Here is a 26,088-nt window from a genome sequence, read left to right as displayed (position 1 = left end):
CATTTATTTTGCATAGTCAACTGATCCTGTTTCAGATATTTCGACCAAATTTATTTATTTATTTATTTTTTCATTCCACTAAATAGGTATCAATTGAATATAATTCAAAGATATATTCAAATCAAAACTTGTTGTAATTGATTTTCAATATTCTGTTACAATCTGTTATTATCAAATTAAATCTTTAGTGAATTATCTACCTGCTTATAAATTTCTGAATACTGTATGATTGTAATACTGTATTATTATTGTAATACTGTATATAATATTATTATAATACTGTATTATTTTTTTAATAAAAAAAATATTCCATTTTTTTTCAAAAAAATCTAATCATATTCTTTTTAATTATTTTCAACGTGCGTATTAAAAATTTTTTTTTTACTACTTGAGGGTCTGGGTAGAGAGAAAAATAAGCATATAATTTTTTTAATTACTCTTTCATTTTCATTTATTTTCTAAATTAATTTTATTTTATGCTTTAATTATTTTTTATGTAATTAGAAATAATTTTTTGATGGTTAAGGTACTGACATACTATAACCTTCTTGTCACAAGATCAATATCATATGCAAGCTAATTATTTAAAATAAATTTTTCATTGAACTCATTTATAATTAACTCAGCTTTTACATTATAATCATTTTGTTAAGTCTAATCTGTTTCATTCTGCCATTTGTAAACATTTCTTTAAACTTCATGTAGGAAACAACATGCAACTACAGGTTATATCCATTTGTTTAGGCAAGTAGTGAAATGATCTTATATTGTTAACAGTTCCATCCATTTTCATAATATTATCTAAATTTTTTGTTGTCACTGTACATGAATATGTCTTATATACTTTTAAATAAGATTTATTTATAATAATATTAATTCTTAGTTGTTTTTAATAATGTATTGTAAACAGCAGGTTTTTTCAACAGTAGTAATAAATATTATTTTCTTAACCTTTTAATCAAATATTTAATTTTAACCTCTTTGGAGAAACATAATGTGTTTATTTTATACTTGCATGCTTTTTATTTGCTCATATACAATAATTTTAATAAAATACATAAAATAATTATGTAGCTTATAATTGTGTGTTACTTTTTATGCTTAGCAATACAGCCTACAATAACTGCCTTATAAATGAACTTGGTTTACTAATATTAACTCATACTACGTAACTTATAAACTCTAATTATATTAACTAAATAGGTACATTCATCAAATTGGGGATGGGTATTTTATGTATATCATTCATTCTGCTGTATTTGAGTTAAATATTAAGTGTAATGTATTAAATATATATATATATATATATATATATATATACATTAAAGTTATTTCTTGATAATTCATTTGGATTATCAAGAAATAACTTAGAAATGTGTCTTCAAAGTGGTAAAATGAAATATAATTGATTTTAAGGAAAAGAGTAATAATAATTTATTATTAAATGCTTTTAAACTATTTAACATGCTGTTAAATAATGTGAAATATGTGATTTTTTAATTTGCAGTATCAGTTTCTTTCAATTGTATGAGACCTGTTTTTATAAAACAGCCTCTCAAACTTAATTTTCTTTGCGGTCACTTTTATTTTTGTAATTGTATGATATGTAGTAATAATTTAGTTAATCGCTTAATTCAAGAATCACATTTATCAGCACTGTTTTCTATATAATTAAATCCATTATGTCCCTTCTTTTTTACTCTTATATAAACAAATTTAAGGACACAACATTTCATCAAATTTTTTTGAGCTTCTATCTTGGCCTAAATATTTTAAAAACATTGGCATTATGTATCTGTTTTTGACAGCATCAAAAGTAAATCTAAAAAAGATTTTGAAAGTATACATGTCTCCTGCCTAGAAACATCAAGAAAGAACTATGCACTATATTGGTATGACTTTACCGCTATCACTAATACCGTTTACAGGAATGTTAAAACTAAAGATATACTACAATAAATCTTTTGTACGTAAAAACTAGACACAACCCCAATCTTTAATTGCCTTAACTTGCTTGCCTGCTGTGTTTTTACTGTAAATTTTAGTTTCATTTTTATAAATGTAGATTTCTAATAAGTCATTTTTCCATTTTCATAAAACTGAATTCAATGTATTTTTCTTGTATTATAAGATATAGAATTTATCATTTAATCAGTACCTGTCACCTGATATTAGTTATATTGCACTGTTCACATATACAATTTCCTGGTAATTTTACTTAATATCCTTGTTGATTGAGTACCTTTATATATATAAAACTGAAAAAATAAGATTTAATTTTTTTTCTATAATCCTATGCATAGTGACAGTTTCAATATTACATTTAATGTTTGTATGATTTAATACCCATTTTGGAAAAATTTTGTTGCGTGTTATTTTTCTATTAAAATTTTATATTCTAGTTCATCAAACATTATATTTATTCTACTTTCTATTCATTAATAACTTCTATTTATTTGTCATTTAAAAATTTTACATTTAAAGATGTAAAATCATTTATATTAAAAATATATTTCTTTATTTTCATTTCAATGGTATAATTTATATAACAGTTTTTTTTTTTCTAACTGGTCTGGACAAATTATGCAATGAAAATACATTGTAAAGAGAATCATAAAGGGGGTAATAAAGAGGTTTGTATGGAAATGCATACAGCTGCACAAATACTAAAGGAAATACCTGAAATATTGAAAATAATAGTAAATTCATTTTAATTGAAAAGTTTATGAGTATTTATTTTGTTAAAAAATCTGTGTTTTCTTATTAATTTAGTTTTTAGCATATGGGGTAATAGAAAAATCTCCTGTAAGTTGCATAAACACTTTTTTTGCTGTCATTATGAGACAGTAAAATCTACTGGATGAGTATATATATTCCCCTGGTACAATGTTCTAATTAAGATTGATTGGTTTAATTTTTAATATAACCGTTTAAAACTGTATTATCTTAAAACCAAACAGTTTGATAATTTTACAAAACAAAACCAAACAAAGTACAGATAACAAATTTAATATGCTCTGATGCATGTTAAGGTGTATTATTTAGATTCAGGCTTAAATAGGTAGAAGATTTGATATGCTGATACAGCTCAGAGAGTGTTATCTTGATCCTTGCTTAACACAATTTTTCATATTGCTGTGCTGCGTATAAAGTATTTAGAATACAATAGACACTAGTCGCATTACAACCCTGTAGGAGAAGACACCCGCCTATTGACGTTTCGGTCGCCACACCGAAACATTCCTAGCCCTGTTGGGCTTTAACGGGAGTTCTATCGCTCACTGACTTTTTACATCTCATAATAATAAGCCTGGTCTCGTTGGGATGCCACTGATGTAAATGCCTCGGTGATTTAATAACTCAGCTTATTGCCTTGGCTGTAGGCCTCGTCCGGACATCTAGAATGTCCTACATAGTTTACCTCTGAACTAGCTAACCGAGCTCGCAGAAGCGCGAACCCCGCGCCTAGTTCTACTTATTATGAGCCACTTCGGTGAATGTCTCGTAATTCGAGGCAAATAACACAACATACCACCAAACATGTTGATTGCAACAACGAAAATTTAGTCCTAGTTCCTTTATTAAACTCAAACTAAACTTGTAACAAACCCCAGACTTAGGTTATATTATGAACTTTGGTCTGGTCCACTAGGGAGAGAAGGACAGACTTTCTACTCTCACTCGGCTCCATCGCAGAGTCCCGCGTGACATTTACCACTTAAACCATCGTCGAGATGCCGCTACACCTCACGGCTGCATGGTGTCCCATGCTCTTCGGCAGTGTAACTGCATCCCGCCGACAGTGTCGTTTGCGCATTCTAATCTGCCCTCGTCAAAACGCCGGTACACCTCACGACTGCTTGGCATCCCATGCCCATCGGCAGTGCAATCCGTTCCGCTGACAGCTTTAACAATCATGACACCTCTTATCTAACTAACTGTGGCTCACTGCCAAAGCGCATACCTTCAGTCAATCAAACTGTCCAAGCGGACCCTAGCCGTCCGGGTTCCTACTCTACTAAATCCCTTCGGCCGCTTTACGTTGGATGAGGAATCGAAGGAAGCCAGCCACAATTGTCCAGTCTACAAGTCCTCCAGTTGACTCGCATATCAAAGAAAGAGTTTACTCTCTCAAGTTCCCTAATAACTTCGGTACGCTCAGCTTCGTACCTTGGACAGACATACAGGACATGGTCCACCGTGTCATCGACCCTACAGTCTGGACACAAGCCGGATTCAACCAATCTAAACCTAGCCAAACTATCCATAAAAGCACCATGTCCCGAAAAAAATTGAGTAATACGCCGATCGGGGGAAACCCAGCTAATAGTTCACAACTCCCTAACATTTGGAAAAATACCACATGTCTATCGACCAGTAGAAGGATTGTTCCACCTAACTTGCCAAGAGTCAAAACCTTGGTTATCAATTTCTTGCATACGCCCTGACGTTAGAAGGCCTCCCTTCTTTGAAATGTACCACTGGCTACGCTCCGCAGCCAAAATATCTAGGGGTTTTATGCCGGCAATTACAGTGATTGCCTCTCACGAAACAGTCCTGTAGCCACCGACAACAGCATACTATAGAAGATTGCTGGGCTTGCAAAAGAATGTTCCTATAACATTGGAATTGTAAACGATGAGCCCAGACGGGCGCAGCATACAACATTATGGCCTCCTGACACCTTTGAAAAGAATACGCATGGTAAAACACTAGTCACAGTTGCTTTCTCATTCTCTTAAGAATAATGATTTTCATTATATTGCCAGCCCTAGTTGTGAACAGAATGAAGCTGTCACTTTCAAAGCTGAAGATCTCCTGCATCTGGATGGGGCTTGGGACACTGATTTGTAATAGTTTAGCTCAGTAAACAGCGAATGGGTGTACTTCACTCTTCACTTTTCATCGCAGTTTATCGCAATGAAAAGTGAGGATTGCCATTTTTCTTGAAAATGGCAATGCCATTTTCGGGTGACATGACTCATATCATGTCGCCTTGACTCATGTCATGTCGCCTTCAATAATTTTTTTATGGCAGTTAACATACATAAATGACTTGTTATTTTATTGATTTTTTTTTTTAAAGTACAAGTTCATCCTGGGTAAGTAGAAACAAAAAAAAAAAATTTATCATGAACATCTGCAATTCCTTTACAGATGTTTTCAAATAAATATCTAAATTTTAATCAGGTTTAAGCTAATTTTTAATTATAGGTAAAACTGTTTAGCCATTATTAAAATTTGTCTTTATGAATGCACAAAAACTCGCGTATTTTACTTTGGTAAAAATCTAACATCATAATGAAAAGATCACTCTACACAACGTTCAGACAAATACGCATAATAATTCTAGCAGTAAAGAACAGTCTTAAATATTTTATTATTGAGAATCACTATATCTTATAAACATATCCACACTTTTTTCCCCATAGATGTCTTCTACGTTTGGAAACAACCACAAAACCAACTTATGCAAACTTGTATTGAGGAATAAACCAACAGGGTTTCCATCTGTGAATCCCTCATTAATTTCATTATACTGCATTACTGGCTAGATCTTCGTCTTAATAAAGAGATGATTCACATAAAGCCTAGTTCAGACTATAGGAGAAATTATAAAAACTCCCTAACTTGAACAGTAACCTAAAGCTATTGGTAATTGGCCTGGAGAATAAAGTTATGCATTTTCATGTAGAAAAAAATTGCCATTGATAGTAGCTTGCACCTTTTATTTTTTGTGACCTTCATTTCACAGTAAGATTCTGATATCACTCCGATCCCAAGTTCTGTGAATTCTGGCAGTATTTGGGTTCATTTGTGTACCCAAAATGTTGCAGCTATCATTTTTCAGTTCAATAATGCCACTTGAATTTGTTTGGACTGCTTCTCTCTGTTTTTCTGGCATCAATCTCATAACAGTGTTGCTCATAATATCGTAAAATGACACTGTCACCTACTCATTTAAGCACTGTATGCTTTTTCGCAAAAGACAAATTGTAAAACATATTTCACAGTTGAAAACAGTCACAGGTTTTGTGTTTTATGAACTACCCCTTTACCAGCATTAAACACAATGAAGGGGATAGGACTGTGGTTAGACTATAAATTGCTGATTGATGGCTACTGTGGAAATATATGTCATGTGAGATATAACACTATACTACAGCAGTATATTTCAGGGTTGAATATCAGCTAACTTTGATCAATTTAACATGCTGATATACAATAGTATATTTATTTTTGTGAAAAAGGCATCAGATAAGCTCTTCAGTATTCATTTTTCCTCACTAAGCCTAACTCATGATGTTGGTTTTTATTAAGATTGGCTAAGCCTTTTTCCAAAATTGATGTAGGTCATGTCAGAGGTTGTCTGCAACTGTTCAGTTATGTCTCCTACAGAGATAGAAAAAATATTATTATTATTACTGTTATTGTGAAGTTGACAGCTTGGTCCCTTATTCCCAAAATAATTTCTACGACAATGGATTAATTGCTCTTGCTTTATCTTATAGACTGAGGCAATAGCTAATAAAGTTGCTTCTTTCTTAATAGACCCTTTATAGAGATATGGCTGTGTACTTATGACTCTTGTTTCCCGATAGATTATTTTATTAAAAGTACAACAAACCTAGGCTTAGAGGTTTTAAATAGGCTAATTCAGACTTATTCTTTTTGTAAATTAATCAACCAAATTACTTCAATGTAACAAGCATAAAAATAAATTTTATAATTTATTTTTGTACATATGTTTGTGTATACTTTAGGATTAAATTGAATGTACTGTGTCATTGAAAAAAAATTATAGTAATACAAATTACTGTATTTGTTCTTTGTTTATTTTAATATAACTTTGTAATTATTTTAATAGATAAACTTTTGTGAAGCAATACCGAGAGTAGTGCTGTTATGAAGGACTTTATCACAGAATTCAATCGGCAAGACACTCTTCAGTTTCATAAAGTAAAATTGAAAAAGAAACAGTAATTGGTGAGTTTTTAATTAAATTTTTACAAAATATATTAAAAACCCTTAAAAAAATAAAGTAGAAAAGTGGTAACTTTAGTATAAATTTAAGCAATATTTCAGTGATCAGCAACTCTTATAGAAGGGCTTTAAATAAAAAAGGTTCCATAGGTTTTTTTTAAGTTCAGAGAAAACGTTTAATAAAAGAATTAAGAAAACTTGTTGGATGCACTTATATCGTCTTAATTCTACAAAATTTTAATTTATTTTATTACAATATTTAGAGGCTTAGTTCTGCATTGAGGTTCATGAATTTAATTAATTACCTTAGCCCAAAAATATTTTTTCTTAACAATAAAATATTAGTAATGAAGCTACTTATTTGGATAAGACTGATGGTTTCAGGTTTTTTTATACAAGTGTTTAAATGACTATATTTATATCTTTACAGAATTCATCAAATATAAGATCAAGATAGGGTGTACAGCAGATATAATATAACCCTTAACAACTTCATGTTTAAAAATATATTTTTAAACATAACTATTAGCGTACGTCTAAGAGACACTGTTATATAATTTGGGTATAATTAACACAAAGCAACGCAGATCAAATTTAATGACAAAATATTCTTAAATACAGTATTTATAACATGTTCTTAGTTAGAATTAGTATTAATTAAACACTGGTTATTGTATACACTTAAATTTTAAACTATACTAAAAGAAACATTAGTTTATTTAAAAAATAAATAAATGTGAGAGACTATTAATTTTTTTATAAAACTACACAAAACCAATTTAAAAATACAAATTAAAATAGTTTAAAAACTATAAATTCTTTAGGTATAAGTCTTTTCAAAGCCACATTTTTTGAAACAGTTTTTGCAGATCTTCCTTGTCATCCTGCTGTACATTGCTGACAAGGATATCTGGGCCCTTTTTTTTAACTCTGGAGGACAAAATGAACATGTTTTTTGACTTTCAAAAATATCTGGTATATCTACTGGATGAGCAAATACCAGTTCACAGGATAAATTCGTTGTTTTCATTCTCTATGTCATATGTGGATGAACCAAGCTGTTTTGTCAATTTTTCAACATCCTTGTAGCTCTGGTAAAGAATATAACTATTTACACCTGAACAAACATCAATATTTGTAAAAAGTATCACCATAGGCCAATGCTGGGTTCTTCGGCACGCTGTGTAGTTTGCACATTTTTGGTCGACTTCATCAGCAGTTCCATTTGTTAGGTCAAAAAAGCAATGATTTCAGGCATCTCTGAGCAAATATCATTAGCAGGGGCATGGTGTGTAGAAGAAATAGGGATATCTACTTTTGCCTTTTTAGGTACATATGAAATTAGGATGAGATCTTTATTAAAGCCATTCATAGATGATTCTTCTTTATGTGATTTGTTTGGCTGAACTCGGGTAGAATTTCTGTTTTATTTTTTTAAGGGTACCAACATACGTAAGATCTGTCTTTAAAAGCTCATTAGCATGCTTGATTGAGCTAAACCTATTATTGGCTGTAATATTATAATGTGAACCTTCAGTTGGTTTTGCCAGCTGGATGACTGCTTGGTAGGGATTAACAGTTTCTTTTCCTCCTGAGACAACAATCTTCCATCCTTTCCTACAGTATATGTACCAATTATATACATAGTGAGTTCTTGTGTCCGTCAAGCATAAGTTTTTGAGTCTGTATTTAGTCGGTTTCATAGACATGGACATTTTGAAATGCAGCCAGCATTTCATCTACACACATTAATGGCCCTGGAGAGTAAAGAAGCTGGAAATTTTCAATAAACTTGTTGAATATTGTCGACACTGCTGCTATAGGATCGTCTTTCTTTCTTTCATCAAGGTCATCAGGATTGCCAAAGTGCAAACACAATCGACCCAGTCTCCTCCACACACTTGCAGCAAACTTCCATAATTGAGAATTTGAATATTTATTTTATAGTCTAGCTCCTCAATGAAAGAATTGTCTAGTTGATAGTCGATTATGAAATCAATTTGAAGGTATACCCCCTCAACAACCTCAAATCATTTAACTTTGTTCAAAGTTTATGTGTAATCATGTTAGTTAACCTAAAAAAACACATCATGCATTACATATTTTATTTAATTGTTCTTTTACTTCAAAATCTAAATTTCTTGAAATTAATATTTATACTTACATAATTTTTGTTTACTATTATTCTGGGTAATGCCGATACAAAATTTATCTTTATACATTTTCTACACATTAAATGCCATTCATTTGGTTTTTTAATGTTTTGTTTTATTCTTCTAGTAAATAACAAACATACTTTGGGTTAAATTGACCTTTTTTTCACAAATATTACAAGTTAATTTATTTTTAATACAACATATGATAAGATTTTTTTGAATATAATACAGTATTCAGAAATTTGTATAATTCACCGAAGATTTAATTTGATAACAGATCGTACCAGAATATTTGAAAATCAATTAGAACAAGTTTTGATTTGAATATATCTTTGAATTATATTCAATTGATACCTATTAATAGTGGAATGAAAAACAAATAAATAAATTTGGTCAAATTATCTGAAACAGGATCGCTTGATTATGCAAAAAAAAAACAGCTTTAAAAAGATTTCTTATCAGGTTACAATCAAGAGGCACAGAAATAAATACAGTTAACTACAGCTGACATTCAGAAAAAATTTAGAAATACAGGAAACAAAAATAAATTTTAGATTATCTTTAATTAAAATTACTTAATCAATTTATTGTAATTAATTAAAATAAAAGGTAATTTCTTGTTATTATAAACTCTTGAGAAATACATGAACATATTTGCAGTAATGAAGAATATTAATATAAGTAATAATAATTATACTGGTTTTTATTTCTAGAAAATTACAGAAAAAATAAATTACATGATAAATATCATTAACAAAAATTGTACGTAGTTCTGAAAATCTGTGCAAGTCTAGTAGTGTTCTAGTGGAAATATAACACAATCATTATAATCTGAAAAGAAAGATAAAACAACAGAAATTATATAAAACTAAAAAACAAAAAAATTGCTTTGAGATCAACACAAATGTACAACAGGGTAATAGGCAGTCTCCACTTCTCTTCAGCTGGTTACTTGGGTTGGCTACTGATGAACATATTATTTATAATGTTACATTCATTTAAGTTCATAATTAAAGAAAGAATTTAAAATAAACGAGATATAATCAAAACTAAAAGAGAATGATTTAACAGGTTTAAAAGTTTTTCACAAAGGTAGATACTATATAAAAAACAAATTAATAAATTAAAATTTTTTTTTTGGTTCGAACAGGCCTCTTTGGATCATGTGATTCAAAACTAAAAGAGAATGTTTTAACAGGTTTAAAAGTTATTCGCAAAGGTAGATGCTATAAAAAACAAATGAGTAAATTTAAAGATAGAATTAATAAGGCTAGAGAGTGGATATGTTAGAAATAATGGGTGAAAACAGGAATGTGGGAGATCAAGGTTATAACAAACGGCATCAAGAGAATACATTTAGTAGAAAATGGAAACCACCTAAGGAAGACTTATTGAAAGATATAGAAATATAGAAAAGACAATAATTAATTACAAGAAACGGGCATAATCAAAAGTAAGATAACATTTTAGAGAAATAAAATTGAAATGTATTATCAGAGTGCAGAGGTTATTAGTGTTTAGGACAGAAGAGAGTTCTAATAAGTGGCAGAAACATTGTGAACAATTATACAAAGTGTAAAGTTATAATGGTAGTATAGAAAAAATGAACTAATAGATATTTATCAAAATTTGATTTAAGTGTTGAGAGACTTAAACAAGGTTAAGGCAGTAAGAAAGGTATATAATCACAGTCTCTATGTTATGTAGACAAAAAAGAAGAGACCCATGTTGGCTGTGCAAGATCAATCTGGTGACGTGCCATCCGATTTCAATAAAGCGTCTTTTTTTATGCACAACAAACCAGGACCTTAATTGTCTGTATTTTTTTTTAACTTTTCAGTTGGCTTGAGTTTTTATATATTTCATTCCTGATGACTGTTGTGTAATCATATGCGCAAAGAATTACAAAATTCTTTAAATGTGAAATTAGTAAGCCAATAATTATTGATAAATTATTATTAAAGGCAATGTAGAAAATCAGTAATACAATTAAAAGTGAAAAAAAATATTTTTTATGTAAGTTTTTAATTAATTTTTTCTTTCATTATTAAATATATTATGTTTTAAATCCTTATTTGCAAATATTGTGGAGAAAATTTTCATTAATATTATAATACTTAGTTTTAATGTTATATAGTTAATTTTATAATTAAAATGAATTTCTCTTCTACCATTAAAAGTACTGTTATTAATTATTATTGCAAATATGGTATTTTATTATGCATTTAAACAATTATTTTATTTCTGATTTTGTTGTATGTTAAATTTACATTAAGAAATATTTTTTCAATATTTTACTATTAAAAAATTCTTAATTTATATAATTATGTTAATTAGTACTTTTTTTACCTCTAAAAATAATATTGAAAATCATTATTACAAATATTTTAAAGAATATCTTTCATGTCACCAAACTAGTAATATCCTAGGGTAATAAGGTTTAAATTCTAAAATAATTTAAATAGTGTTAATGTTCTTATACAAGGAATTTGTATTTATAATCATAAATGTGTAATCATGAATGAGACAATCATAAAAACTTGATATCAACTAATGTAGCCTCTTTATGTAACAGTTGATTTATAATATGTTCAAAAAATGTTATTTTTATTTTATTTATTTTTTTTTTTAGTTTACTGTATGTAATATTCATATTGTGACATATTTTTTCTTTTTAATTAATTTTATTTCAAACTGTATTATAATTGGAAAAATTATAATTATTTCTGATTGTAACATTTTTTTTGTAATACTGAATGTTTTAAAATATTGTAGATGTTCTGACCAAGATTTTACCACGGCTTTTCTTAGTTGTAAGGTAAATACTAATACAGTTCATTTTGCTTTCCATGGTTTGTGCTTAATTTTTTTGTTGGTGTAAGAGTATATTTTTATTTAATCGGAATCAAACTATTTTTTCTTTTTTTAACATAGATTTGTTCAAAATATATAATAATAATTGTAAAGTATAATGTTATAAAACTCTAAAGCTAATTATTTAAGTTTATTTATCTAAATTCACCTTATATACCTTTATTTATTAAAATTTTTTCTAGTAAAAAGTACTCAAATAAAATGCAGTAAGTGCAAATTATTTACACCTACTTCCATCGCTTACTAAATCTAATAGTAAGCTTGGAGTAGACCTGTTGGCATTTCAACTCTGTAGTGAGAACACCAAACATCTTTATTCGACATTGCCATTGAATGTACAGTAGCTCCATATTAAATATTAATGACCATGTCATTTTACTTAGTAGAACTTTACAAGTTCTACTGATTGTAGCATTTACCTATAATGCTGCTGATAATTACTGATTTTCTAATCGGTTATCAATAACTACTTTTAACAAATGTAATAAGTATTAAACAGGTTTAAATATTATTTCTATAGCACAACCTTTACATTACAAGTCTTACAGTGTTTTAATCCATAATATTGAAAATCTAAACCTTTTGTCAACCTTTCATCTAGCTATCTTAAATGATGGATGTGTCTCCTTCCGGCTTCTTCAGATCTCCTGCATATTGTCAAGCGATATTTGACTTGGAAGATTTCATGACAATTGAATGAACTGTTGAAGTATTGTGTAAAGCACTGATGGATGAAAATGTTGATTCGGTAGATCATTTTCATTGGGTACTCCATTTGATAAACGTAAACACCATCAGAGTTTGCATCCTATTATTGGTGTTTATCAGTAACTCAAAACTTTATTTTATATCCTTTAATATATTTTTTAATATATAAAAAGTGTCGAGTTCTTTAAACTAAACCAATGATTTCTCATTTACTACTATTTTTAATATGCATTTCAGAAAATATAATGAATCATCACATATGTGAAGGTGTTAAATTTACCGATAGATAACTGACATATTTTTATTTTTATTTTCATTTTTAAATAATTTTTTTCTTCTAATTTAACACAACTATACACTTTTGACCAATGTTTTTGTGTAATTTTTTTTACAACTGGTCTTTTATAAATATAAATTAATTAAATATTGCACTTAGTAATAATATTTATTATTTGTTTATTGATTACTAATGTTTACTTTTTTTGTTTGCATTTTCATTTAAATTGATAAGATGTTAATAAATATTATTAATCTCTATACAATTTTAACAAGTATTAAATTCAGTTTATACTCATGTATATTAGCCAAAAAAGAAGAAAACAATAATGAAGTACCATTAAGTATCAAGTCATTTAAGTCAGAAAAATGACAGAATATCTTGACGAATAAGGGCAGTTGGTCAACCTATAATGTTGTTTGTTGGTGCTATTTTGCAGACTGATAGGAGGGGGTCCCTTCTTTAAATCCAAAATGACAGCTTCCAACTTGACTCCATTTTGGAATAACTCCATTAAAGATTTTTTTGCTTTAGGTAGCTTATTTTGGCCACTGGACTGGTCTAGTGGTAAACTTGTCATTACAAACTATTTAACAGATGATTTTCAAAGTTGAAGGTTCTGAAGTTTGAATCCTAGTAAAAGTTAGTTTCTTTTACATGCATTTGAATACTAGATAATGTATACTGGTGTACTTTGGTCATTAGAGTTCAATTAACCACTCTTGGGAACAGTCAGCCTGAGTCTGTATAAGGCTATACCTCATTTACGTGTCATACATATTATCCTCATCTCATTGGGCCACCATCTCATGAGGGGGGTGTTCATTGTTCACTAGTTGAACAGATTATAATGTACATTTTATGAATAAAAAGAAATTAAAATAAATAAAAGTAGCTTATTTGTATATCTACAGTCACAGCAGCTGAGTGGCAAGCACTCCGGTCTCATAGTCATGAGGTCAGATTTGAGTCTGTCATTTTTTTAAAAATTTCTTTCTTTTTCTCATATACAACAATGCAAATTATTTTGAAGCAGCCTATTAGAGTCAATAATATCATTTCTTTTTTGCTTCTTTTGTTCTTTTTCATGTTTCCTTCATTTTTTCTGAGTGTACCTGCTTTTCCTCTTCTTTCCATATTATTGTTTTGATGAATTTTTATCTAGTATTTATAATAATAATAATCATAATATTTAAAAGAATCTGGAGAAATTGTACGAATCACATGTTTGATGATTATTATTTGAATGTAATAATTATTAATCTAATAAAAAATTAGTTATTTGTACAAACAATAAAAAAATTTATTTAATTTTATTCAAGTTTTATAAAACAAAATATGTTTGTTGTCTATTTGTTAATCCTTCATCGCTCATGTATCCCCTATTGTTACTCATAAGGATTTTTAGGTTAATAATTGTTATATTCAAATAAAATAATAACCGGCGAACATGAAATTCATTTAGCTTTTCCAAATTTTTATAAATATTATTATAAAAAATAATCTGTGATGTATATATGTAAGAAAAAAGAAAAAGTTTAAAAATAAAGACAGAGATTTGAACCCAAATCTCACTATTATAAGATTGGATTGCTTACCACCCAGCTGCTGCCATTGTTGTGACCTTAGATTTACAAATAGGCTACTTGAACCGTTCAAAAAATCTCTAAATGGAGTTTATTCAATGGAAGCTACCATTTTGGATTTGAAGTAGAGACTCCCTTCTGCCATCCTATGAGAGAGCATCAACATACTCTTTTAAGCTGACTGTCTGCCCTTGTAAGGTGATAATTGATGAAAATATTAGAACCAGAGATGAATCAGAACCAGAGCAATGTATCTCAAATGCAAATTTTCAGGTTTCACCACAAATAAATGTAATTTTTCATGCTCTATCTGGTATACTAAGATAATTAGCTTTAGCTTTTTATTTAAAAATAAGTTTTTGGAATTATGTTGTAGACAATGATTGAAAAGACTGCTGATTTCTATGAAGAAGCAGTAGTGTTTTGGCCTTTCATCTGGAGGTTCTGGTCAGGTGGCATTTTTCACAAGCAACAAAATTTCCATTTTGTATCCCCATGTGCAAGTTTAAGATTAGTGAATTAATCATCAGAAAAAAAATTATGAGAGATAAAAATATAAACTCGATACATCTATTTATTTCTGTATGGAATATAGTTTATATAGGATAAGAAGAATGTAAGTATGTCTCTGGTTCTTAATAGCTAAGTACTGTGTAAAACCAGTATACAATTCTTTGTTTAAGATAGAGCGATTACCTTTTAATATTCATTATTGCATTAAAGCGTAATAATTACAGGAATTTAACATTTCTTTTTGATTTAATTGTAGACATTTTACATCAACTCAAAAACAGAAGAAAATAATTCCAGTTTGTTTTTTTACAAAAGTCCAAGAAAAAAGGTTAAAATAGGTTTTTTTATATCTTTTCAGGCACATGGTCATTATGCTCACAAAAAACTTATTCTAAACATAAATTAGTATTTTTTGTTAAGAATTAAAAGTAATAATTTAAAAACATATTTTTTTTTTTTTTTTTTAATACGCTTTTAAAGTAGCAAATTTTGAGTTAGGCCTCTTTTATCTCTAACAAAATCTCGATCGCATTGTTTTTTAACACTTCTGAAGGACAAAATTGAAATGTAAATATCTGCACTACATATCATGTATTCTGTGCAAACATTGAACATTTTGAAAATTGAATATGTTTATTTAAAACCAGAGAATTCACAACTGGAATATGATTTACAGCGTGAAACGGTTGAGAAATGCATAGTAAATGTAAATGATCCTTTTTGTTAATGCACTAGTAGAAATCGCTTTCTACCATAGCCATAGGATGTGGAGATGGAAAAAAGTGTTTTAGATTTTAAAGCCATGTACAAGGAGTGACTGAAAAACGGAAATTTTGAATCAAATGTTAATAAAATTCATCATCTAAAGATTGTAGATCTTTAGTTTTGTAAAACCAGTTTAACCAAAGTTTATTTTCAATGAAGTTACAATGATGATTTGTCAAATTTTTGTGTTCACAGGAATTTAAAAAAATATCTGATTCAATTTTCCATCTTCAAAAAATGTATTGCAGGCCATTAAAAACTAGAGAAAAAATATAACTTATAATATAATATGTAACAAAATAGCAATATCAGCTTTTATCAAAGTCTACAGATAGGAAATTAAGATTTCCTAAGCACTGAAAATGCTAAGTGCGATATGAAAAATTCTGATGTTTCTATCTTAATTTTACTGATATCGCACTTTATTCCTTAAGATTAAATCATTTGTAGGTATCATTTACTTTTTTTTGCTATATTACATCTGTGTTTACGATAAAGAAATATTATCTTTGAATTTAAGGTCAATATTACATTATCATTAATTTAAGTTTCCATTAATGTAAATATTAATTTAATGTCATCAACATTAGTCATATTTTTAATGGATACTTTATAATAATTTTTTAGAACATAGCTTTATTTTTTAGGTTTTTAAGTAATTTTTGATCATCCTATACATAAATCTGAAAGTTTGTGGCAGGTTTTGTTTGTCCATGTAAACAGCACCACGCAAGAACCAACTGACCGATTGGTTTCAGATTTTCAGGATGCTTTCTTCGTGTTATCCCAGGGAAGGTTTTAAGACTTTAAATCCTTAGACCGTATAGATCGAGGTTCTAGTCTCCTTGGAGGTTAAGATGTTAAAAATATACATTAAAGAAAAAAGGATTAATCCTTTTACTTCATTATATTTCTATTACCATGGCAACAGATAAATATTGAACTAATCATTTTTAATGATTATCTGTAAAATATTTAATATTCTCAGAACCAGGTGATAACAAATGCATAGGAGGTTTAGGGGTTGGAGCCCTGACCAGCTAGTTTTAAATAAACAAATTGAAGTTTAATAATTCTAATTAAAATATAAAATCTGTAACTAAAACAACTTTATTTTATTATATTAATAGAATGTTTTATATTCTTTCTTGCATATAATTAATTGTTATTGTTTATATTTGTTGTGATTTTAGCATAGTTAATGTGATCTATTCCAGTAATTTTTTAAACTTGACAAAATAAAAAACGTTTTTTCAGAATTTTAGTATCTTCGCATTTATTCTCAAAACGCTAAGAAATTTTTAGATGTACCTCCATGTTCATTTTAAAATTATTGCTTCTAATTCTTAATAGAAATAATGATTTCTGTTTAGAATAAGGTTTTTGTTAGTATAGTGATCATCCAAACATTTGATAATCCAACAGAAATATGACCTTAAATTGTAAAAAATTTCTAGTAACTTTACACTTTCACCTATTTTACTTAAGAAAATTATTATTATTGTTTTAAATTTTGATATACCATATGAAATATTTCATCAGTTTCCCAATTTCTCACCACTTAAAATCCTTGATGTTTCAGTATCACTAGAAATTAGCAGTTTTTTTTAAAAATATGTTTCAGATTGGAAGAAAATTATTATTGAATATTTTGTTTGCTCTTTATTTTTAAATGAGAGGGCAATTTTTGTTTTTTGAGGAAAAATTTTTGCTGCTGTTAAAATAACGGAATAATGGAATAATTTTTTTGTTTATTGATTTTTTTTGTACTTTTTTTGTAAGAAGTCAAGACATTAAAGGAAAGGAAAGGAAAAATGTGATTTATTTACATTTATTTCGCTTGAAAACTTGCAATGGTTGTGAGCATTGCCTAAACCAGTTAACAAGAAAAATCGGACTCTGTATACTTGTGTGCATTTATCTTCTGCGCCCCTACAGATAAAGGATGCCAAAACAGATGTTGCAGACTTATGGATGTGTGTTTCTAAGTATCTGGCATGTTGTAGCACTGATTATTTACAGTAGCGTGCAAATTAGCCACTGAACATCAGGGATTTTTTTGTTTATTTCTATATTGACTACACTGCTTGACCTGATCAATCTTTAAGGTTGTCTATGTAGTGCGAGGTTAATATTCTTGGTTATTTAGCAATTTTCATGTTTTAAATAGTATTTTGTGAAAGTTTATTTTATTCTATTATTACAGAATCATAATTCTGGATTTTTTGTTCTTTGTGTCTTGAATACATTATAATCACCATAATTCTAAGAAACTTTCAAAAATTGTTTCCTTTCTGAGCATACCAGTATGACACAACTACAAGTAGCTTCTGAGCATGGGCTTGAATAGGGATAGTGAATGCTATTTAAAGAAACTGGTCCCTTTTCACCTCATAGTAAAAGCAAATGTGGCTGTAAAAAACTATTTCAACACAGGATCGGTGTTATATTATTAGTGAGAAAAAGTAAATTTGATCCAAAATTATCTGCTGTGGATTTAAATCTAGAATTAACAGAACAGATTTATGCATGAGAATTGTTATTTGTTGACTTCTTGCAGCTGGGTAGAAAACTCCTTGGGCAGCTAAAAAACAGCTTTTAACACCAGCAGTGTGCAAAACAAAGGGCATTTGTGAACCAAAACACATGCTAACTGAACTAATAAAGACAGGAAAAATGTTATGTTTTCCGAGTCACGTTTTTATGTTCAGAGGCAAAGGCCTCTGAAAAGTATCAGGCAAAGGCCTGTTAGAAAAGTATCAAGTGAAAATAAATCACATGCTCATATTCAACAATCAGTTAAAAATCCCCAGAAAAATGTTTTGGGGTTGTTTCATATTTGAATGCCCTTGTTTGGCCAAAATTATAAATGTATGATTTTTTTTTCTAAATAAAGTTTTTAATAATAAATAACTTAAGTGTTTAAATTCATTTTCACAATTCTGTACATTCAACTACATGTTGATTTCCTGGATCGGATAGAGTAAGATAGCGTCATAATATCCTCGTATAATATTGTTCCCTTAAGATGAAAGATAGTCATGAGTATCTAATCTTTTATGGTGAATAATTGCATGTACATTTCCAACATTTCTATTTAATCTGATTAAGTTTTTTAATGAAATAAAGGTAGTAAAAGCTACAGTTAGAATTCCAATCCATATGGACTAACCGTTGCTAAACTATTGTAAGATAGACCTAAATCAGAACTAGAATATTCATTTGCGACCTAGCTGTTGAACACTGCTTTGGGTTGTAGAAGCTAGTTTAAATTTCAGACCAGTTGGTCAAGTTGTATGTGCAATATATAAACATACAATCAAAATTATAGAAAGCTAGCCAGTCAGGTCTCTACCCCCTGGACCCTCGACGCATTCGTATCCTCATGTTTGTGAGAATATTAAGTATTTTACAAAAATATTTTAAGAAAAAATTATTAGTTTTTTAGGTAATATTTTTCTGAACATTTTGGTGTTTTTATAATTAAAATAGGCTAATGGAGTGAGCAGATATAAAATTTAATATTTTTTAATAGAAATATATGAGGTTTAACGCTAGCCATATTGATAACAGGGAATTGGCGTGGGGGAGGCTATCTTCTTCGTTTAGTTTTGTGTGTGTTCGTGTAAGGTTGTGTTAGTTGTCAGTCCAGCTGCTGCTATTGGTGTAGAGCGGACTACATGATGCGCCGGCTGGATGCGCGCCGACTCTCCTGCTAAACAAAGAATCCTTTTATTTATTGTGAAATATTAACTATAATCTCTATTTATTAAAAACAATTAAATAAATAAAATTAATAAATACTAATAAGTAAATAAAAATAGAAATATAAAATTTAAATAAAAGTAATCTACGCTTGGAAATTAAATTAATTGACAACGGGCTGCTTCTAAGGGGAGAAAGTCAGCTGAGAGAGAGTCGCCGTGCACAGCTTCTTGGCACACCACATTGGTCCTCTCTGCAACAATAGCAGCAAAAATAAAAATGTTAGTGCATACATCAAACAAGCCAACACACCATCCTTTTTACTTTCTAGTAAGTCGTTGATGGAAATATTGCAATCGTGAAAAATGTCGGTTTTCAGATTTGAATGGAAATATCCATTTTGACCATTCCTGAATTCATTTTGACTAGTTTTGGCATTATGTCTGTACGTGTGTGTATTTCGCATAACTCAAAAACGATTAGCCGTAGTATGTTGAAATTTTGGATTTCGGACTGTTGTAACATCTAGTTGTGCACCTCCCCTTTTGATTGCAATCAACTGAACCAAAAGTGTCCAAAAAGCCCAAAATTTAAAAAAATTGGATTTTGGACTTTTTCTTAACTGCTGTATAAACCTTCATTGAGGGCTTTTCAACAATATATCATAAGTGGTACTTATTTTCATTGGTTCCAGAGTTATAGCCAAATAAAATTTGAATTAATGAAATATTTGAATCTTACAAAGGAAGCCACATTGGTTCGAATCAGACTTCATTACCTATTTTTATTTTTTTAATTTAAATATATTGATTTATTAATTATAACTATTAACCTCAGATTGTAAAAACATTTTATAGTTATTAATGAAATAAAATTTTATGTACTTTTAATAGGTTATATAAGTGTATATATATAATAGGTTTACAAGGAAGTCATGTGGCGTCAACTTCAAATTTTTTATCGAGAGGGATTTTTAGTAAGGTGTATAACTGTGCAGTCACATATAAAAACTTAAAAATAACCTAAATTTCAGTCCCAAATATATCAATTTAATTTTTATTTTATACATGTTGTTAAAAAACATAAAACATTAAAAATATAAACATAAAAAAATTGCACTCTGACACAAAATCTGACAATTAGTTATTATAAGCAGAGGGTCAAGCAGAATCACTGATGGATATAATTTTCCTAGAATCCAGTTAATTAATTTAAAAAAAAATTATTTATAGAATTTTTTTAGGATTTCTTAAACTTTTTCAATACTTGTTTTTCGTATCCTATTTATTAATGAATTTGTAATAAATATATTTAATAATTTATTATAATTGAAAGTCGGTCCAATCTTTCGTGTAGATGATCATACGTTAAAAGTAGTCTTGAGTACTTCTTGGTTTCTTAGTGTAGCAAACAAACTTTTGTTTCATTTTTACGATTGATTGTACAGATAACATCTCATTTATCAAATTTTAGTAATAGATTTGCGGTGGGATTCTGATTCTGACCTGATGGTCCAGTGAAACTGCAGAAATAGCAATTGCGTCGCTGTGGGTTTTACTGATATGATTTTGCTAAAGTCGATTAAAAACTTGATTTAACATTTTTTTAGCGGTGTTGTACTCGTGATTATGGTATTGATGATTTTTGTAAATTTTCTTCATCAGTAAACATTTTTAAAAAGCAAGCCAATAAAATTTTAAACATCGTCTTCCTTGAATTTGTTAAATATTTTACAAAACCGTTTCGGTTTTCAGTAATATTTAGTGTTTTAATCTATATAAATAAAAGTGTAAAAATGTTCAGTTGTTCAAAATCTTAAATCTCCAAAAGTTCTTCACCAATTGCATTGAAATTTTGACACAATCTTACATTCGAATACGCACAAGTTTTTATATACCTACTAACTATATACCTAAGATGGTCACACCTGTGACACGTAAAAACTCGTTTTTTTTTGTTTTTTTTAAAACTGCGCTGTCTGTTGGATGTAAAAGTAACACACGCTATACTAAATATTTTACCATTCCATTTTAATGTTTCTGATATGTGTGCCTGCTATGGACTAAAAAAAAACTGGACCGATTTACGCTTAGGGAAAAGGGAAATAGGGAAAAAATCTGAAAAGGTGAAAGGGAATATGAGGAAAATGAAAAAACGGAAAAGAAATTGGAAAGGGGAAAGGAGAAAAATGAAGTGAAATAAGGAAAAGAGAAAGGGGGAAAAGGGATAGGGAATATTGTAAAAATGAAAAAGAGGAAAAGGGAAAGGTCAAATTTTGTGAAGTTCCTTAATGTTCATTTTGTTAATGTTTTATCAAACTTTCAATTGTGTTCATTTAATCTATATACATATACTCAAATACTCAAATTTAGCAATATCGAAGCATTATCGGGTCTGCTAGTATGTAATATAATTTTCATTCTTTGAAAATTGGTATCGACATAAATTACCATTTATTGTTTTAGAAACATTTTAACATTCAAACGATTAAATCTTTTGACATTTTTGTAATTGTAAATAATTGAAAATTGATAACCTGTTAAGCAATGTGCGCCAGGTAATTTAACTGTTGTACAAATACGCATATATAAACAACATGCTTGTGTATTATCTCTTTCTCTCTGTGCGCATGCACGTGTGTGTGAGAAGAGAGAGAGAGAGAGAGAGATTATGTATTTTATCATAACTAAGATTCAAACATTTGTTTGTATTAATTTTATTGTTTGTATTAGTTGTCTTATCTTTTTGACAGTGTAAATCTAACTATTAAAGAAATAATTTTTTATTAATTTGGTAATATACATGATTAATTGCATAAGATACTGAACATTATTTCAAAATTTTGTTAGTTTCATTATGTAAGCAGTTAACACCATTCAATGATATCATTATTCGTTTTATTAGCAGATTATAATCTTTCTAGAATACGGTAAGTTTTTCAATAATTTCTAGATGTAGTTGTAATTATAGTTTGATAATTTTATTTTTTTTGGTAACTATATATATATATATATATATATATACAAAATTATTAAAAATATTATATCCACCTTACCAGCAAAAAGAAGTGTTTTCTCTAGATCTTTCAGTTTATTTCAAACCATCAGGAAATAATAATAATATAATAAGTCAAAATTAAAATAATTACACAATCATGACATTAATCATATTAATTTTTCACTTATATTATTTTTGCCACCTGAAGATGGTTCGAAATAAACAAAGAGATCTTGAGAAAACACAACTGTCTTGCTGTGTAGGTGGATATAACATTTTTAATTATTTTTTATTCTATTAAAAACAAATTATCAGTGGAAACCATGTTTAAGGAATTTATATATATATATATATATACATACATACAGAGTGTTTCTAAAATGGTGGGCTGGCTATACTTCTTTGGATTCTACTTGCTAAAGTAAACAAAAAGTATCCTTAGGAAAACAATTTCTCCTTCGTTTTCCCCCTGACCACCATTCTATAATTTTTTTTTATATAAATCTCAAGTTCAGATAGACAAATCACATTAAGCCGTCGGACAAACTCTCACCGGTGTCATTCTACCGAACAACTAGATTTTTGACAATGGAGTGGTTCCGAAACGTGTCAATGAGAGATAAAAGAATAAAGCTAAGAAAGGTAAGCAGTATTAAACATAGAAACTATTGTGATCCTAGTAGAAAGGTAATAATAATTATTATCTTAACAAGAACAGTGAAGATTATTTATAATTATAAAAAGAAATTATGTGTAACATTATTGCTTTTTTTTTCTACAACCAGTATATTTACAATCGGCTCCTTAAGTGGAACCATAAGTAAATCGTTTGGCAAGAAGACACTGTGGTGTCTCACAACCTCATGAACCATTGTAAGCTCCAGATATTCATGAATTGATGTCTCTGCAATTACGCTTTAGAAGCATTGTATGACATTATGTTACTATTACTTGTGTTCCCTACAACTCCATGTCATAAGTCCAGATTGGTCATAGCTTAACTTATGTAATCTACATAAGTTACGGTAGGTATTTTATTGGACAACATAAGGCGTGAGTTTCTCTGTAGCAACCGATGCAGTTCCCTATACTTTGCGTTTAGTTTTTCTTTTTATCCTCACGTGGTATGTACAAGTCAAATGCCGATCTAGATGAAGTCGTCCTACGTACCGCATACTCTCTGTTTGTGGGATCAAGACACCATCCATGTACGTACTGGGACAGTCACCCTTTCGCATGGCGAATGTGACATGCTTTGATTTATTCCGATGATCTTTAATTTTCCATTTTTTTTGCCGTGCACAGACAAGGTTTAATGCCATTTGCAGCTCATGGCGACAATGGAACCTTGCAGGGCTGGAAGGTCCACTATGAATATAGAATATAACACAGGACCTAGTACAGGGCCTGAGGGACACCCAACTTAACGTCAAAGAATTTTGATAAGTCATCATTACATCTTACCTGAAAGAAACGTCTTTCTAGATAATTCCGTAAGACAAGGTAGTTTAGGAAATTTTAATTTTAATTTATGGAGCAAGCTAGGCGACCACACCTTATCAAAGGTAATGTTAAAATTATAGAGAAAATTTTAATAAAAATACATAATTTTTATTTTAAAATCAGCTTTCAAGTATGAGGTTGTACAAAATGATTGTATTGAAGTTCTAACTCCAAAATAATTTTAGATAAATTAAAATTTAATTAATGAAAATGTTTTTATAGAAAAATTGTTTGAAATTGGAAATTCAAAAAGCAAAAGAAAAGTAAAAGTTAAATTATTAGAGATAATTTTAATATTCCATATCAAATGTAATTAATCATATATTATTAAATATTATACATATGCGATTTTTAATTTATTATATTACGATTATTTAAAATGCATGTATTTTTATGCCAAAGTATTATTCATGTACAAAAAGTATACATTTTTTTTCCAGAAAATAATTGATTTTAGTCATGGATAAATTGTTGCGTCGAATATTAGCTGTGCTTTTGGTATTGTCTCTTGTCACTTCACTGACACAAAGTATACCTTTGAATAATCTTGAACCTTTTTATCAGAATGTAATGTTTAAAGCAAATAAAGAATTCGGTAAGTACTATAAAGTAATAATTTTTGTTTCAGTTAACAATTTTTTTATTTAATTTTCTAAAGAAAAGTGATTAAGTCTTTAATAACAACAAGTACATTATATTCAATCTTGTTTTAATTGCAATAACCACTGGAAATTAGTTTATTGCATTATATTCGGTTTATAAACACAGGTGGTGAATATTTTATAGGAGTTAAGTGAAATTCTTGAATATATCTCATAAAATATATTTACATAAGTTTTACATACACTACAATATTTTTGCAATTGTTAAAGCAATTTTCAAGAATACCAGTGTAATGGCTGTCCTTCTAATCTGAAGAATCACTGTAGACTGATGAAAAAAAAAATCTGTCAAATAAATTGCAAACTTTTGGGTTATTATTGTTAATATCACCTGACATAACCATTATATTACAATTTATATTTATTTTTTATAATTTAACCTTACTTAATGTACCCTCGGTAACCTTGACTAATTAACACAGTAATGTTTTGATTACTTAAATAATAAATAACTGTGATTATTGCAATTATTATTATTTAAATAATCAAAACATTACTGTTAATTAGTCGAGGTTAGCGAGCGTAGGTTAAGTTTGGTTAGATTTTAATTTATAGCTATAATTATAAGTAATAATGCTTATAATTTTAATATGTAAAAATGTTAATGATCCTGTAACTTTACAGGATAATTTCGGGATTATTAACTTTACAGGATAATTTACTTTACGGAATCATTATGATTATTATTGATGGGTTAATAAGTAAGTATCAACGTATAATTACTTAAGAATTGACTAAGAAAAGCTGTAAAGTAAATTTTACAGAGTAATTTATTACGCTCTGCTTGCATCAAATTGTCTTTTATTAGAGTGTAAGAAGTTAATACAGCCGAAAGGTAGAAATTTTAATGTTACTGAATCGGTAATTTTGTTATGCAAATCAGCAAATTTCCTACTTTAAGCTTGATGTTTTACTAGACAGTTGTTTTATTCTTTTGGAAAACAGAATCATGTTACGCAGAATAAAACTACTTTATTAATTTAATAAGGTAAAGAAATTAAATAATTTTACTTAAATAAATTGAAAATTTATTATCTAATAATTTTAAATCAATTTTTTTGTAATTGGTAAAATGTATTCTTTAAAAAGGAAAATAAAATTTTAGAATCCTCAAAACATAATTTGAAACATTTCAGACATTAAAATGCTCAGTAAAAAATTTGTTTAAACGGTAAGTCATGCAATTTTAATGTTATTTCAATTTGTAAGATAACACATTCAATTTACAATAAAATATTTTAATTTGTTTTATATTATAATACAAATATAAATAATAATACCTATTTTTGATTAATTTATTAAACCCAAATGTCATTTGATAAGTAAAGAGAAAAGTACCATAGTAAAAGAGATAAGTA

The 26,088-nt window shown here is 28.6% G+C and overlaps 1 protein-coding gene across 2 annotated transcripts in view; it reads left to right on the top strand.

Annotated features, from left to right (window-relative positions):
• The window catches only part of LOC142332982 (uncharacterized), a 49,635-nt gene that overhangs the window by 2,471 nt on the left and 21,076 nt on the right, over positions 1-26,088 (top strand). Inside the window, exons 2-3 of one of the 2 annotated variants that reach the window (XM_075379741.1) lie at positions 6,869-6,987; positions 24,509-24,663. In XM_075379741.1, coding sequence (XP_075235856.1) covers positions 24,528-24,663 — 136 coding nt within the window. In that variant the 5' untranslated portion in view covers positions 6,869-6,987; positions 24,509-24,527. Of the gene's footprint in view, positions 1-6,868; positions 6,988-22,360; positions 22,498-24,508; positions 24,664-26,088 lie in introns of those variants that run through there. The other variant, XM_075379740.1, reaches the window with a different exon arrangement.

The sequence above is a fragment of the Lycorma delicatula genome, chromosome 12 (assembly GCF_047948215.1).
Source record: "Lycorma delicatula isolate Av1 chromosome 12, ASM4794821v1, whole genome shotgun sequence".
Classification (NCBI taxonomy): Eukaryota; Metazoa; Arthropoda; class Insecta; order Hemiptera; family Fulgoridae; genus Lycorma; species Lycorma delicatula.
This window is presented reverse-complemented; position numbering and strand designations above follow the sequence as displayed.